Raw genomic sequence first — 14,167 nt, 5'->3', positions numbered from 1 at the left:
ATGATGTATGCAGTTTTTTGTTGTGCACGTAGTTTTGTGGCCAGAGTAGTGACTTGGATCCCAGTAAAACAGCAAATTGTTATTATTATTATTTACTGGTATTATTTATTGTTTTTCAACGCATTTTTTATCGCTTCTATTGGGGAGAGCACGAGGTTAGGGCAACGACTAGTACGGGAAGTGGGCAGATGCAGATAGACTGGTGCGGATTGGGATGGGGATTGGCTGGGTTGGGATGGTGACTGGTTTGGCAGGCAGTGCGGCTCCGGGACTGTACGACGCCCATCCCGCCTCAGTGGTACTTGGCCACGGGGAAGGTGCGCGTCTGGCGACAGGACACCAGGGCGTCGCCCGACTGTCCCTGTGGACAGCGGCAGACCGCCAGGTGGGCCTTGGGCTCGCAGCTGGCTCCAGTGGCACACTTGCCGATGCAGGGATCGATGCACTGGTAGTTGATGCAGGCGCGGTGGTCGGGGCACTCGTTGTTGCTCAGGCACTCACCCTGTGGACGAGGGTAGGTAGGTTAGTACAGTAGTCATGCCCCATTACCTTATCTTATCAAGAACTCTATTTAAAATCGAAATACGGACGAAATTTCGACATATTTGCCTTTTTCACTTAAAGGAGCGTTCGTCACTAGCTTGTAAGCTCTTTTTTGGTATAATCAACAAGTAGAAACAGCAGAAAGAATACTATGATTAGGATCACCGGCAGCGTTGTTGCCCAATCCGTATGATTGCCTATGATGTATGATTTGGCCAGTGACTCACCCGGGTGCAGTGGCTCAGCGGATTGCCGGTGTGGCCGGGCAGGCAGTTGCAGACGGGCCGCTCGCGACCGGTGTTGTCGTGTCCGGGCACGCAGATGGCATTGGTGCCGCACGGATTGGGGTCGCAGAGGTCCTCCTTGGTGAAGGGGCGGCAGCGCACGAAGGGGTCGCCGGTCATGTCGCGGGGGCAGCTGCAGACGGGGGTGAGGCCGCGCAGGTTGCAGTCGGCGCCGATGCCGCAGGCACCCTCGCAGGTGTTCTTGCAGATGCCGTAGAAGCAGGCGGGTCGTCCGGCCGGGCAGTCGGCATCGCCGTAGCACTCCGGGCGGCACTCCGTGTACGGGCTGCCAATGTAGCCCTTGGGGCACTCGCAGACCGCCCGGTGATTGCTGACCGTCCGGCAGGTGGCGCCAGTGCCGCACTGCCCGCAGGCCGGCACGCACTTGAAGTCGCTGGAGCACATGTCCCGGCTGCTGCAGTCGCCATCGTGGTCGCACTCGTGGCGACAGCCGCTCAGCGGATTGCCGACGTAGCCGTGGACGCAGGAGCAGGTGGGCACGCCGTTGATGATCTCGCACTTGGTGTTCACGCCGCACGGACTGGGATGGCACTGCTCCTCTGCGGAGTGGGAAGAGAGTTTAAAGTGTGGAAAGGGACGTGCACAGGGGTGCCGTAGAATCGCCCACCCAGCTGTCCGAAAGTATATTTTGAATGATAGATTCACTACACTGCATACTTTCGGCTTTCTCACTTGGAACTATCAGTCCATGTCCATTAGGATGGTGGTACAATAAAATCAACAATTATGCCATGTATTGCCAAGTTCAAGTGTCGATTTAGTTGACTCCACGAAAAGTTCCCATTCCCTTTCACCATCGATGGGGTTGTGACCCCTGTCAACAGCCGCTGTGTTGCTGCCCCATTTTTGATTTATGCCGGGGTCATATGACTTGTGTTCCGGTCAAATCGGGAAAATACCTCCAGTGGAATCCATAATTGGGGGCCGGCCACTCAAAGCGGGCAAATGGAAAATCATATTCAAATAGCCGGCGCTCATTTATGCGCATATTTTTGGTTTTACCCATATTTTCTTTTATTTTGGCGCCAATTGTTGTTACTCGTCCTTCAAGATGATGATGATGATGATGATGATGATGATGATGATGATGATGATGATGATGATGATGATGATGGTGGTGGTGCGGTGAGCAAGTCAAGAAATTAGTTTGCGTTGTTTTCCGTTCCGATGGCAAAAGTTTCGCCATTATCAGGCCTTTTCTCTCACATTTCCTTTTGACATCATTTGCGAGAAGCTCCAGCAACTTTTCCGCGCCCGGAAAATGTATTGTAATGAAATGTGGAGTTTGTTTCGAAAATCGATTGCAAAACGTCTTTTGCAACGCAAGTGGAAAATGCTCGTCGGCGACATTAAATCGATGTATTGGTAGATTGTTTTTCCAACTACATCTAACCAAATAGTTATTTTTATTATTGTGGAATTAAATGAATGCATTTCATTTGTATTCCTGCACGGAATCTTTAAGGCAAATGTCCGTGAATGTTCTCAGATGGTCTGCAGCACGCCCAAAGGGAATTGCAACTGCATCTGCTCCCAAGGAACATGAATGGAAAAGAATCCGGAGTCCTTGGGGCGGCAGCAGGGAACATGGTGCATGGAGCAGGGAGCAGGGAGCAGGGAGCAGGGAATCCGAGCTCCTTACACTCCCCGTAGACTGTTCGTTTGCAATTATTGTTTCCAAGTCAGTTGCTAATTGGAAATGCAAATAAATATTGTATTTCAATGGGAATTGCACGCAAACGGAGGCCGGAGTAAAGGCAACACAGAAAGGGATTTAAGTGAAATCAAGAATATATATATATATATATATATATATGTGGAGGCCCAGTTAAGATGCAGAAATCGGAAAAGGGCGGGAAATGCCAGACCCTTGGACTCGACTCGAATCCCGAATGAGCAACCAACGGAGAAATGCAATTTATTGACGCCGGACAGCAATTGAAATTGGTTTCGAACCGACTTTATTTTAAGGAAATTCAAGCCAAAGATAATATTTAGCAGCTCGAGATTGGCGTTAAAAGTTAAGGGATACAGTAGATTCGTTGAGGAGTATGTAACAGTACACACTTTCCGGGTTAGAATCGCTGGTTGATTGCCCTTTTGACCATGTCCGTTTGTCTGTCCGTTTGTCTGTCCGTTTCTCTGTCCGTATAGAAGCCAGAATGTTGATAACAAACAAGCAGGTCCTAGTGAATCACACGTTTGGAAAAGGTGTCAATTATGTGTTAATTTCATTATTTGTCTTGCCAATATTTATAGTTCAGAATTTCCTAGCAGGAACAATTTTAAGTAATGACGAAACTTGCTTTGCCACTGTTTATAGCAAGTTCTGAAATGTTACTATTCCCATTTATATCGGATAAATATTTAAGCCGAACAAATTACGTTCATTGTTCCAGTTTGTCGTTAAAGAGATCATGTTTTTCAATCAGTTTCTGGCAGTGTAGCCCCCTGGTGGATCAAGTTGTCGTCTCCCAGCGAAATTCCCAAGCCACTCGGCCGACCTGTGCTACCTGAATTCGCTGGCCGACCTGCGCAGCTTATGACCATAATCGGATGTTGACTGGGGCCACCTTTCGGTTCCGTCGGATTCCAGCTCTACTACGCTCGAATACGGATACTCGTTGGCCCTGGGAGCTCGCCCACTGCGTCCTTGATCTTGACAATTGCGAAGCGGAATGCTCTGCTAATTACCATAAAACTACAAAGGCCCCAGTGCGATTCTGGCCGAATCTTGGGCGTTGGCCGCTGGCTTTGGATTATTATTATTATTATTATTATTATAATTCTCATTATCATTGTTATGCAAGCAAGGCAACCCACACGCTGCCCAGAGGCCCAGCCCCTCGTTTTTGCCCATACCACTACATTTGGCCAAATTTGGCGATGCCAGTTGGATTTGCGACGTCATCTTGGCACGTATTTAGCACCTCTTTGGGCAGAAAGGGATTCGCGAGTGGGCTAATTAATCGATCCATGTCTATATCGATGCATTTCCGGAACAGTCAGTCAGTCGTATGCCCACCTTGCATGAATGCGATAAATATAAAACATAATAAACAACATGAGTTGTTTACAAATTGTTTACAAATATGTCGCGATCTATTATTTAGTTTGGAATTTATCTATAGGATCAGACGTTGCAAAATACGAATTTCCAAGTGCATTCGTGCATCCTCAATAAAATTCCACTCCTCTTGGTTCATCTCATTGTTATGTAACTTAGTAAAGAAACCTGTTTGCCCTGATTTTATTCAAGTGGTCAAGGCTTATTTCTGGGCTTGGTTTCCACATCCACACTATGTACGTACATATATGACCCCTTGCATCTTTCAGCTACTTAAATGTTTAACCAGCTAAAGATACTAATTCATATATTCTTAGTACATAATCAGTGTAAAGAGAACTGAGAACTTTTAACTAATTTGATCATCTAATCGGGGGAAGGCTTTAAGTTGACCCTTGCTACTATAAGTAGTGCCTTTCTCCAGTTTCCAAATTAATTAATTAATACCTCGTGAAACGAAATACACAATGGCAGCGGATTGATTTCGACTGACATGGGAGCTGTGGAGCGAACGATTCTTATGACACCCCGCATTTTAATCGATTTTCCGCTCTGCCACGCCCACCCCGCGCCTTGTGGGGGCGGCTGTGGAGGTCAGGCACTTACCCGGATCGTTGAGGTGGCAGGCGTGGTAGGGGTCGCCATTGTAGCCGGCGGGGCAGCTGCACACGGCCACGTGGTTGCGGGCCTGGAAAGAGCGAGCGGAGGAGGCGGCGAGTGCCGTTGGTCAGAATGCGAGGGAATGCGGCAGAAGGTGGAGGAGTGCTGGGGACATAAAAGTCCCTCTGGCGGTGGCGGCACTTACGTCACAATTGGAGCCAATGCCGCAGGCACCCACGCAGGGATTAACGCAGCGATTGTCCTTGCACTGCAGGTTGCCGCGGCAGTCGACGTTGTCCAGGCACTCGCCGCGATTGCAGTGGGTGAGCGGATTACCGCTGAATCCGGGCGGGCACGAGCAGACGGGCCGTCCTCCGGAGGCCTCCTGGCACACGGCGTTCACGCCGCACGGGCTCCCGCTGCATCCGCTGCCGTAGGACTGCGCTGTGTGGGCGAGAGGAGGGGAGAGAGGCACTGGCGGTGAGGTGATGCACTGGTGCGCAGGTGAACTTGTGTCTCAATCTAAACTCTAATGTTACGCTACTACGAGTATAGTATGTACAATATATGCTCGGTTAGGGGTTAGGGGTTAGCTACTGCAGATACATTTGAGGGGCGGGGTCAAGGGTCAGGGGTCAGGGGTCAGGGTGCTGGCGGCGGTGCTCTCCTCCCATGTACATCGTGCTGGTGCGGTAAGACTACTAATACGGGATACTAATAGGCAAGCTGTGTAAATACCACGTGTGTAGACCGGATCTCTATAGACAACCCGCTGCAGGGATCGCCCATCGCCGTAGGTGTAGTAAGTGCGGTACGTGCAGTTCACGCAGCGCTTCCCCAGCTTTTTACCTGCGGCCAGTTGGGGCAAGGACGCGATGGCCACCGCCACCAAGGCCACGACCAGGAGCTGCTGCTGCTGCAAGAGAAGGATCAGCGGCGGTTAGTGCTTGAATCAAATTCAATACAATACCGATTTAAGATGAATGTAATGTGAATATATTTGAATACTAACTTGGAGTAACTCTAAAAAAGAAGTATCTACACATTTAATTCAAGAGTTCTTATTAGTAACGAAACTAAGTAAGAGGCAAAAGTAATTCATAGATAAATGATGACATATCTGCGTCTATTTGATCACATTCAATCGAGGAGCCAGTTGAATGAAATGAGTTTGAACTGGAATGGGATTCATTCACTAAAGTATTCATGTGAACAAACAACTCAATCGAATCACGACCCCTTTGCCGGTTTATGTGTCATCGCATTCGAGTTCTGAAAAAGCCCAATAAACATGGCAAATCCGATGATCCATCCGCTGTTTGGTGGCAAACATTGGACTGGTCAGTGGGATTCTGGTGGTGGCTGACAGTAACCCGACACCATGTTTGGGCTAGCCGGGCATGGAGACGAGACGATCGAGATGATGATATGGCTTTGCGCTCAAGGTGGCGAATGACACATGGGTGATAAACTTGTTGTCCGCTTCCTTGGAAGCTCAATTCGGGCTAAAAACAATTATTCAAATCGGCATACAATAAGAATATGCAAATGTGGGTCGGCTGCCTTTTCGAATTACTCTGAATGACCAATATGGTAGTCCATGTTCGGATCAACTAAGTTGTCGATCATCACGTAAATGGTTCGGATGGATCCACCACCGAGGGAGGAAATTGGATTTCTTTAGTCGCACATTTTGCAGGGTGACTTATAATCAGATTACATTGCGCAAGGGAAGTGAATCATATCCATATTTGGTCTATGCTATAAATGGTAATATATACATTTAAACAATTGTTTTTGGAAAGGTGAGAACTAAATAGTTAACTATATTATGATATGAAACGATCGGTTCTATATTGAAGTAGTTGAATAGGACGTAAAATCAATGCTTATATCATATAAGGTATCATTTCCTAAATTTGAATAATGAGCAAGTAAGTAAAAAGGTAAACAATTCAAATCTGTAGGACTTTTTCACTCTTCTGGTAATGGCAATTAAAATAACAAGCTATGCTGAAGTGGTAGAAACTAATTGGTTTGTGCTTTTGGCTTTGTGCACAAACAAATGAATAATGGGCTTGATGTTTACTTGGGCAGCTTAAAAAGCGTTGAGTGATTGATTGATCATCGCCAAAAAAATGGGAAGATAAAAGGCAGATCGAAGCCACTCAAATGAATAAACCGATCGTGGGCTTCAGAAACATTACGAGTATGTGGGAATATTTCTGGGTTCATTCGATGTATTTGCAAATCCATTCACTATTCATACTATTCATCTAGCCGGAAGTCAATAGCAAATAGCAAATAGCTAAGTTAAGTCCTTAGGTTGTGAAATGAATATTTCTCTCGTGTTTGCTTTAAGTACATCCATATTCCATTCACGTATCATTTACTGAATGCATATTTTATGTACTGCCTTTGTGCGTAACGCAACACTCAAGTTTTCGCGATGAAGAAAATGAACAGCAAATAAATGTTGAAGTTTAAATTTATATACTCATTCGTGATTCACATTCTTTCCTTCAATCGAACCCATATTTATTACTTTTAATAAATTGTTTATAATTTATCCAGCGTTGAAAGATTGCTGCACTGTTTATATGATTTTAAAAAAAAGTATATATTCCTTAACGCACGTTTATATACAGCTAGATTTTGGCTTTTCCCACTGCAACTCACCATTTTTGGGGTTCAGTTCTTAGAAAACACTAGCACTACAGCAGATAAACAACGTAAAATAAAAAACAAAAAGTGTCAACTAATAAATGGTTGCGATTTCCACTTGGCACGCTTCGCTTTCAACTGAGTCGGCTTCTAGACGAGCTTGGGCTATTTATAAGGCCGCAGCTCTTAACTTGGCCGAGAAACAGCTGAGCGACGTTGGCGTCATCTCTCAGCTGCTCCGCTCTGATCTGCTCACCTTCCCTTCCCGACTTCCCCGCCACTCCGCATCCATAACCCTTCCACTTACACAGTGAAAAAACTATAGTATATAACTAAATTATCTGGGTATATTACTCCTACTGGGTATATAACATCCAAAAGTTGATGTAATTACAAAATGAAGATCGGAATTTACCCAACTCATCAGCTTTTAAAATGAAAAATTAGTTAGTTAACCATTACATTGGCCATTACGTCTGCATAAGCTCGTTTTGCTAAACTAGAAACATTTCGAGTAACGAATGCAGTACATCAAATTGTTGAAGTAGTTAATTTAGTTATTTATATTTGTCAGTTGGAAAACTATTTCTTCCAATGCACCAGCATTCTGGCTCATAACTCTGTTGACAAGCTTGTTTTGCTGTTGACTTTGTATTGTGCTGCTCGATTTTAGCTAAAAATCATTTCAGTCCAAATCGCTTCTCACACTGAGTCATTCGCACACATATTTGTTTGCCTGGGCATCGGGCTATTAATAAACGCGTACTTGACGACTTTGCTTCGGATTGTTTTGGCCATGCCGGGGCTTTGATGGCCCGATTTCTGCGTGGGCCGCTGCATCCGAGTGCCGTGGGTCGAACTTGGCTGGGCTTCCTACTGAACCCGGCTCTGAACTTGGCTGAGAACGAAGAAATTGCCCACTTGACAATGGGCAGGTACGCGGATAATATATTTCTAGAAGCATCCAAAACTTTGGCATTTAAATTTACAAATCTATTCTCCTGCTAAAGTGGAAGTGCTACAATTTATAACGATTCTTCAAACAGAATGTATCTTATCCGCACCGGATGCCTATTACTACTTACTGGGCGAAATATGGTCATTTCGCTAAGGTTTTTTTCATTCCTTCTTAATTGGGCATAACATATATGCTGGATAATCGTATTACAAAGTTAATTAACTTCACGAATTTGCATATTTTTCAATCTGAAAGATGTCGGAAATCGAGCAGAACAAAAAATCACCCATTTCCGTTCAAGTAGTAAGCGAAAATATAAATATAAATAAATTAAAGAAAATAAAATAAGAAAAAACCTTAGAGGCCTAAATCTTTTTTCGATTAGCTTGAGGTATTTCATTGAACATCTTCACCATCTCACTCTACCGTTTCTAAGTCCATTTTAATGGCTATTGAGTTTAAAACATATGAGCTTAGCAAGACCGGCTCCACTTTCATTCGATTTCAAAAAGAACGGATTAAACCCAAACGAATCTGCACTGGAATCGAGCCAATTAAAACGAGAATCTTGACTTCTGCTGGCTGCGTGGGCACTGGCTAGAATGAATAATAGAGATGCTTTGACCTATAGCCATAAGATAATGGCCATTTGGCAATTTGCAATCGACTACCATTTTCGAATGAAACGGCATCGTTGAATGGCATCCCCGCAAATCGAATCGATATGGGAATATTACAGATTAAACTGCAAATTGAAACGTACGCCAATTGGCCATAGTATAATGAGCATTCACCTGACGACCGCGACACTGGCACCTGTTCTTTTGGCCAATTTAATGATGCCGTCTTGGTCCACAAATCTCTGGGCCAACTTGGCTGCCCATGTTTTTCTTCCTTTGTTTCCAACAGGCAGGCAAGGTCGCGCGACAGGTTGCCCTGATGGATCAGGTTGTCCGGGATCTGGATCCCAAACTCCCCTGCCTCCTCATAATTCATACCGCCCAATATCAATCATATTCCATCATGGTGCCTTGTGTGTGTTTTCGTGGGGTCTATTCTACTCCGGACGGGTCATTCCCGGCAGATTGCCATTGACAAATGTTTTATAATCAATTTGGCATTATTAATTTGAATACACACCACCTGCGAGCAACCATCGCCCCCCATCCTCACTAAATGCCCCATCTGGGTGGGATGGGATGGGATGGCTTTTGAGGTGAAGCTTGGCCAAACTAAAATGTGGTTAGTCGAAGGGGTTTGGCAGAAGTGATGGGTTTAATTAATTACCTGAAAAAAGTGATGCCTATTCAGTAGAGCCATTCATCAATAAATAGTATCTAGTAAAGATTCGTACTATATATGGCATTTTTGATGACATGATTAAGATTTTCTTTCGATTTCTTGTTCGATTATAGATATCTTAAATGATCTTATCCATTAATAAAGACAAATAAGATAATCGATAAAATAATAAGTATATGAATACTCATGTTCATTTTTGCAAAGAGCTTTATAGAATGAAGTTATCATTTAAAGATTTATGCGCAAACTGCAGCCGAGCAACTAACGTCAACATCACTGAAACTGCCCAGTTTTCCTGTCCCGGCAATAAATACATTGCAGGAGGTGGATAACAGGACAGCCTGGTTCATCTACAACAAACGCCATTATAATGGCTCCTTACATTCATCGACTGCTTAATCGACCCCTTCATACCAACCCCAATTATTCACAAGCACGAACACAACTACGGAAAACAACCAAAGCTAGGTTATAAACTACGTATCCGAAACTGATGAAAGGAATTTGCGGAGGCTACGGGAGGAAATTAGCTTAGCTGCGGCTGAAGCCATGTCAACCTGCTCGGATTCTCAGAACAACGACAACTTTGCGAACGACAATCCAAGCCCGGCAATAAAAAAGAAAGCGAAAACCCTACCGTTAAGCACATCCAACAAAACCAAAAGGCTACTTAAAGGCAAACTCGACCGAAACCAGATTTTTACCAGATCAAAACTAAAATCACGCTCATCTGCCAAACCTTTCCTTATCCTACAATTATCCTTATTTCGTAATAAATAACACTTCTAACTCCTAAAACATATATGACTACTACAATTGAACATGAATGGATACCAGAACAACTAAAGCGAATTACCAACGCTAATAAAACGAAACATCCCAAAAATCATATCACTTCAAGAAACTAGAAAAAAAAACAAGAGAGAATGCTATAGTCGAGTTCCCCGACTATCAGATACCCGTTACTCAGCTAGTGGGAATGCGAACGCGAAAATTCATCATTTTTCTGGGATATCGATAGATATTGGGGAATAAAATGAGAGGAATTGTTTCAAATTGTTCAAAAGTAGGTGTAAGGAAGGGCGTGGCCAATGTGGTTTTGGTATAGCTGTAGAAATTTGCAAGATAAACAATAAGACGAAGAAAAATCTACACATTTTTCAAAAATGTGAGCGTGGCAGTAGTGGGCGTGTCGAAAAGTTTTTTGGCAAACCGATAAAAGCTATAGAACTAATAAAAATATGAAAAAATATCATATTTTGGAAAAATTGTGGGCGTGGTAGTTTTGGGCGGCTTGGGGCCGTTAGAGTGGGCGTGGCAATATTATGAAACAAACAGGCGCTGCGTCTATGTCTCTAGAATCTGTATGCCTAATCTCAGATCGTGATCTCTCTTTCTAGCTTATATTGTTCCTGAGATCGAGAAGTTCATACGGACAGACAGACGAATGGACCAAATCGCCAGTACGACTCGGCTATTGATCCTGATCAAGAATATATATACTTAATATGGTCCAAAACGCTTTCTTCTACCTGTTACTTTCGAACGAATCGAGTATACCCTTCTACTCAACGAATAACGGGTATAAAAATGTTTTACAGAATTTCCTAAATTTGTTATTTGCAAACATGCCAACTTTGAAGACACAGATCAACTGTGCGCACCTCAGCTGTGCAGCATTATCTTCGTTATCTAGGCAGAGAAGCTGCGTGAGCATCTAAGCTATCACCCCCCACCCCCCACGGGTTTACTCACTTCATAGTTCTCCCGCGCAATTAAGTCGCTTATTAACACTGGCTTTCGTAACATTTGCATGCGCGCATCGATGGAGAATCTCATTCGATAACATAAATAAACAATAATCGTTCGAAATCACTGCAGAAAAATCAATCCCCTTTTCATTTCTCGAAATAGATAATAACAAATTATTAATTATTATTATTATAATTATATTTATGCGTCAACACTAAGACTATTCGATAATACATTGGCATTTTGGGAATAGGTTAACAAAAATCGCATATACTACTTCTTCTGCAAATGTAGATTTTTTTCTATTTCAACTCCGATTATATTCAGGAGACGATTGAATAACTGCCTATTACAGTCATTCTCCTTCAGGGCAATCATCTCTTCCAGGTCCTTTATGTCCTCATCGATCGGCACGGTCACTTTTCTAAAGTATTCTTCCTCGGCCTCTGCGGACTGCGAATCCTCCTTCTGGGTGGTCGATTCCTTCTGGGTGGGCGATTCCTTCTGGGTGGGCGACTCACTCGGCTGCTCAGGATCGTCCTCCACCAAGAAGTCCTTGTTTCCAGTTTGGGTTGCATCCTCTTTCAATTTCTCTGCCATTTTTTAATTCCGTTGAGCACTGAAGCTTGTTTCTCAGTCAAGTAGTGAAAGAAAGTGATCTCAGTCAATTCATTCACAGCGAAACGTAATCACAAGTGAAAGCTACTTGCATGCCAACTTGATCGAAAATCAATGTGGATTTTTAATGGTTCTTTTTAAATTAGGAAAGCTTAAATATACAAAGTGAGGAAAATATTGCCATATTTATATAATTTAAGCAATTTGACTAATCTCGAAACTTGTCTCTCAGTTAAAAGACTGATTGTTTATTCTATATTAGAAAGACATTATTATTTTGTATATATTATAGAGTCAAAAGCGTTCTCTCCATAATAAAAGGCGCCAGGATAATAAAGCAAACCAATTTGGAGGTAAACAAGCAGGAAAAGAGAGAATGTGCTAATTAACGAACCATTTCAGGAATGCCTATATTATTTAGTTACACTAAGACCATTCGATAACATAGTGTGACCATAATACATTGGTATTTTGGGAAAAAAATGCAAAATGGCTTGCACTATGCATAAATTGTATCAGGACTGGTCATCCAGGTGTGCAACTCCAGCAATTGCCGTGCTTGCGAATCTTAGCTCCACACTTGGCCTCGCCTTCACCACATGAAGGATCACAGCCTGGAGAAACGTTTGATTCTGACTCACATCATGCCGTAGAACCCTCAGCATTGCAATAAAACATCTGCTGCTCTTCTTGCCCAGAATCTTGGTAAGTGAGGAACCGTCCAGGAATCTTCGATCCATGCCGTGCTCTGTACGATTGTGGATCTCAACTGCACCTTATAACATCGCGATTCGCGAATCAGCTTCATCTTAAGATGGCGGGAGCTTTGAGACAGATGGTTCGTCAGTAGATACATTACTCCAATAGCCTCCAATATTATTGAAAGTCAGTCGTGCTTAAGCATTGACACTTGCAGCTGGAACATAACCCAAAACCTTAAGCTCGCGCACCCAGAGATTCATCATTGCCCGCACACTAAAGGATCAGGAAAGTCTAGCATTCTAGCAGCCTAGCTCACGTGCCTCGCTTGCACCCTTTGTTGACCCAGATGGCCTTCATCGAGTTTTTGGTCAACTGGAGATGGAGATTAGGAATTCTGTTGAAAATTGTCTTTTCGTATAATAATAAAAATAAAAAAGCATATTAGCTCAACACCATTATAGAAGAATGTTTTATAAAAACTAGCCAAGAAATGTTTTTTTTTTATTTATGAAATTATATGTAACTCATGTGCGCCTAAAATGTATTATTGTAGAATGGTTATAGATTAGAGTACTATATATTGTAGCACTCTTGAGGATCATAGAATAGTTCTGGCGGCTCTGCTTCCCAATCATCCTCAGTCTCGATCAGAAATTGGAAAGCTGTCCAGCAACTTGTTGCTCTTCACTCGAAGATGAGGTCCTGAAAATCTGTAATATCATACGCCACGTTGGAATAAGTACAATGATAAGATTATCTTACCTTCATAGGGGCTTCCAAAATCAAGTGATCAGTCGAGGCTTTGGGAACTATGGAGGCTAGAAACTTAGGATTAAGTAATTCTATATACGTTGACGCAAGCTTGCCACGCCTAATCTTACTCCCATAATCCGCCCTAATTTTCATTCACCGTGATATATGATATATGACCAAATTACTTTTACATCGCAAAAAAAAGGGCACGTCTGCAATATTTATCAAGAGAGAATGCTATAGTCGAGTTCCCCGACTATCAGATACCGGTTATTCAGCTAGTGGGAATGCGAACCCGAAATTTCATAATTTTTCTGGGATATTGATAGATTTTGGGGAATAAAATGAGAAAAAAATCAAAAATTGTTCCAAAGTGTGGGCGTGACCATAATCTCGAAGCGACTATGGTGGTTTGTCACAAATAAGAAACTACTTAATAGTCAAAAACTCGCTTTCAAGAAGGGGAAATCTGTTATGGATTGTCTACTGTATGTAGACGCTCTCATTAACAAAGTCCTTTCCATTTCCTTACTTTGCAAAAGCAATGATGCAATGAGCAAAAGATGGTCACACCTTTTTCCTCAGATTCTGTGCATTTAGCCCAATCTTGGCGGGTATCGCTATCCAATTTTGTAAGCAATAAGAATAAGCTCCTCACATTTGAAGCGGCGGACAAAGATAAAGGACGCCTTGTTCGCGAGAATACAGGTTGTCTCGTTCCCAAACAGTGCTACACATGTGCAGCTCACAGAATTGACAATGCTTACTACAATGAGAATAATGCAAGTAAGTATACGTATAGATTCTTGATCAGGATCAATAGCGGACTCGATCTGGCCCTGTCCGTCTGCCCGTCCGTCTGTCCGTATAAATGTCTCGATCTCAGGAGCGATTTTTATCGCG

The 14,167-nt window shown here is 43.2% G+C and overlaps 2 protein-coding genes across 3 annotated transcripts; both read right to left on the bottom strand.

Moving 5' to 3' along the window:
* Positions 1-79: 79 nt before the first annotated feature.
* LOC6615090 (neurogenic locus notch homolog protein 1) lies at positions 80-7,318 on the bottom strand. Of its 2 annotated transcripts, none has more exons than XM_032725561.1 (6): positions 7,195-7,318; positions 5,254-5,431; positions 4,721-4,959; positions 4,522-4,603; positions 771-1,387; positions 80-502 (listed from the first exon to the last, which is right to left on the bottom strand). In XM_032725561.1, exons 1-6 carry the CDS (start codon positions 7,195-7,197, stop codon positions 293-295), a joined length of 1,329 nt encoding a protein of 442 aa, XP_032581452.1. In that variant the 5' UTR covers positions 7,198-7,318; the 3' UTR covers positions 80-292. The 2 variants fall into 2 exon arrangements, with proteins under 2 accessions (XP_032581452.1, XP_032581453.1); XM_032725562.1 differs by having other exon boundaries at positions 5,365-5,431.
* Positions 7,319-11,399: 4,081 nt separating this feature from the next.
* LOC6615089 lies at positions 11,400-11,840 on the bottom strand. Its single transcript, XM_002039469.2, has one exon. It carries the CDS (start codon positions 11,789-11,791, stop codon positions 11,465-11,467), a length of 327 nt encoding a protein of 108 aa, XP_002039505.1. The 5' UTR covers positions 11,792-11,840; the 3' UTR covers positions 11,400-11,464.
* Between the last annotated feature and the right edge of the window lie 2,327 nt (positions 11,841-14,167).

Source organism: Drosophila sechellia, chromosome X, assembly GCF_004382195.2.
Source record: "Drosophila sechellia strain sech25 chromosome X, ASM438219v1, whole genome shotgun sequence".
Taxonomy (NCBI): domain Eukaryota; kingdom Metazoa; phylum Arthropoda; class Insecta; order Diptera; family Drosophilidae; genus Drosophila; species Drosophila sechellia.
The sequence above is the reverse complement of the archived record's forward strand: the minus strand, read 5'-3'. Positions and strand labels throughout refer to the sequence as shown.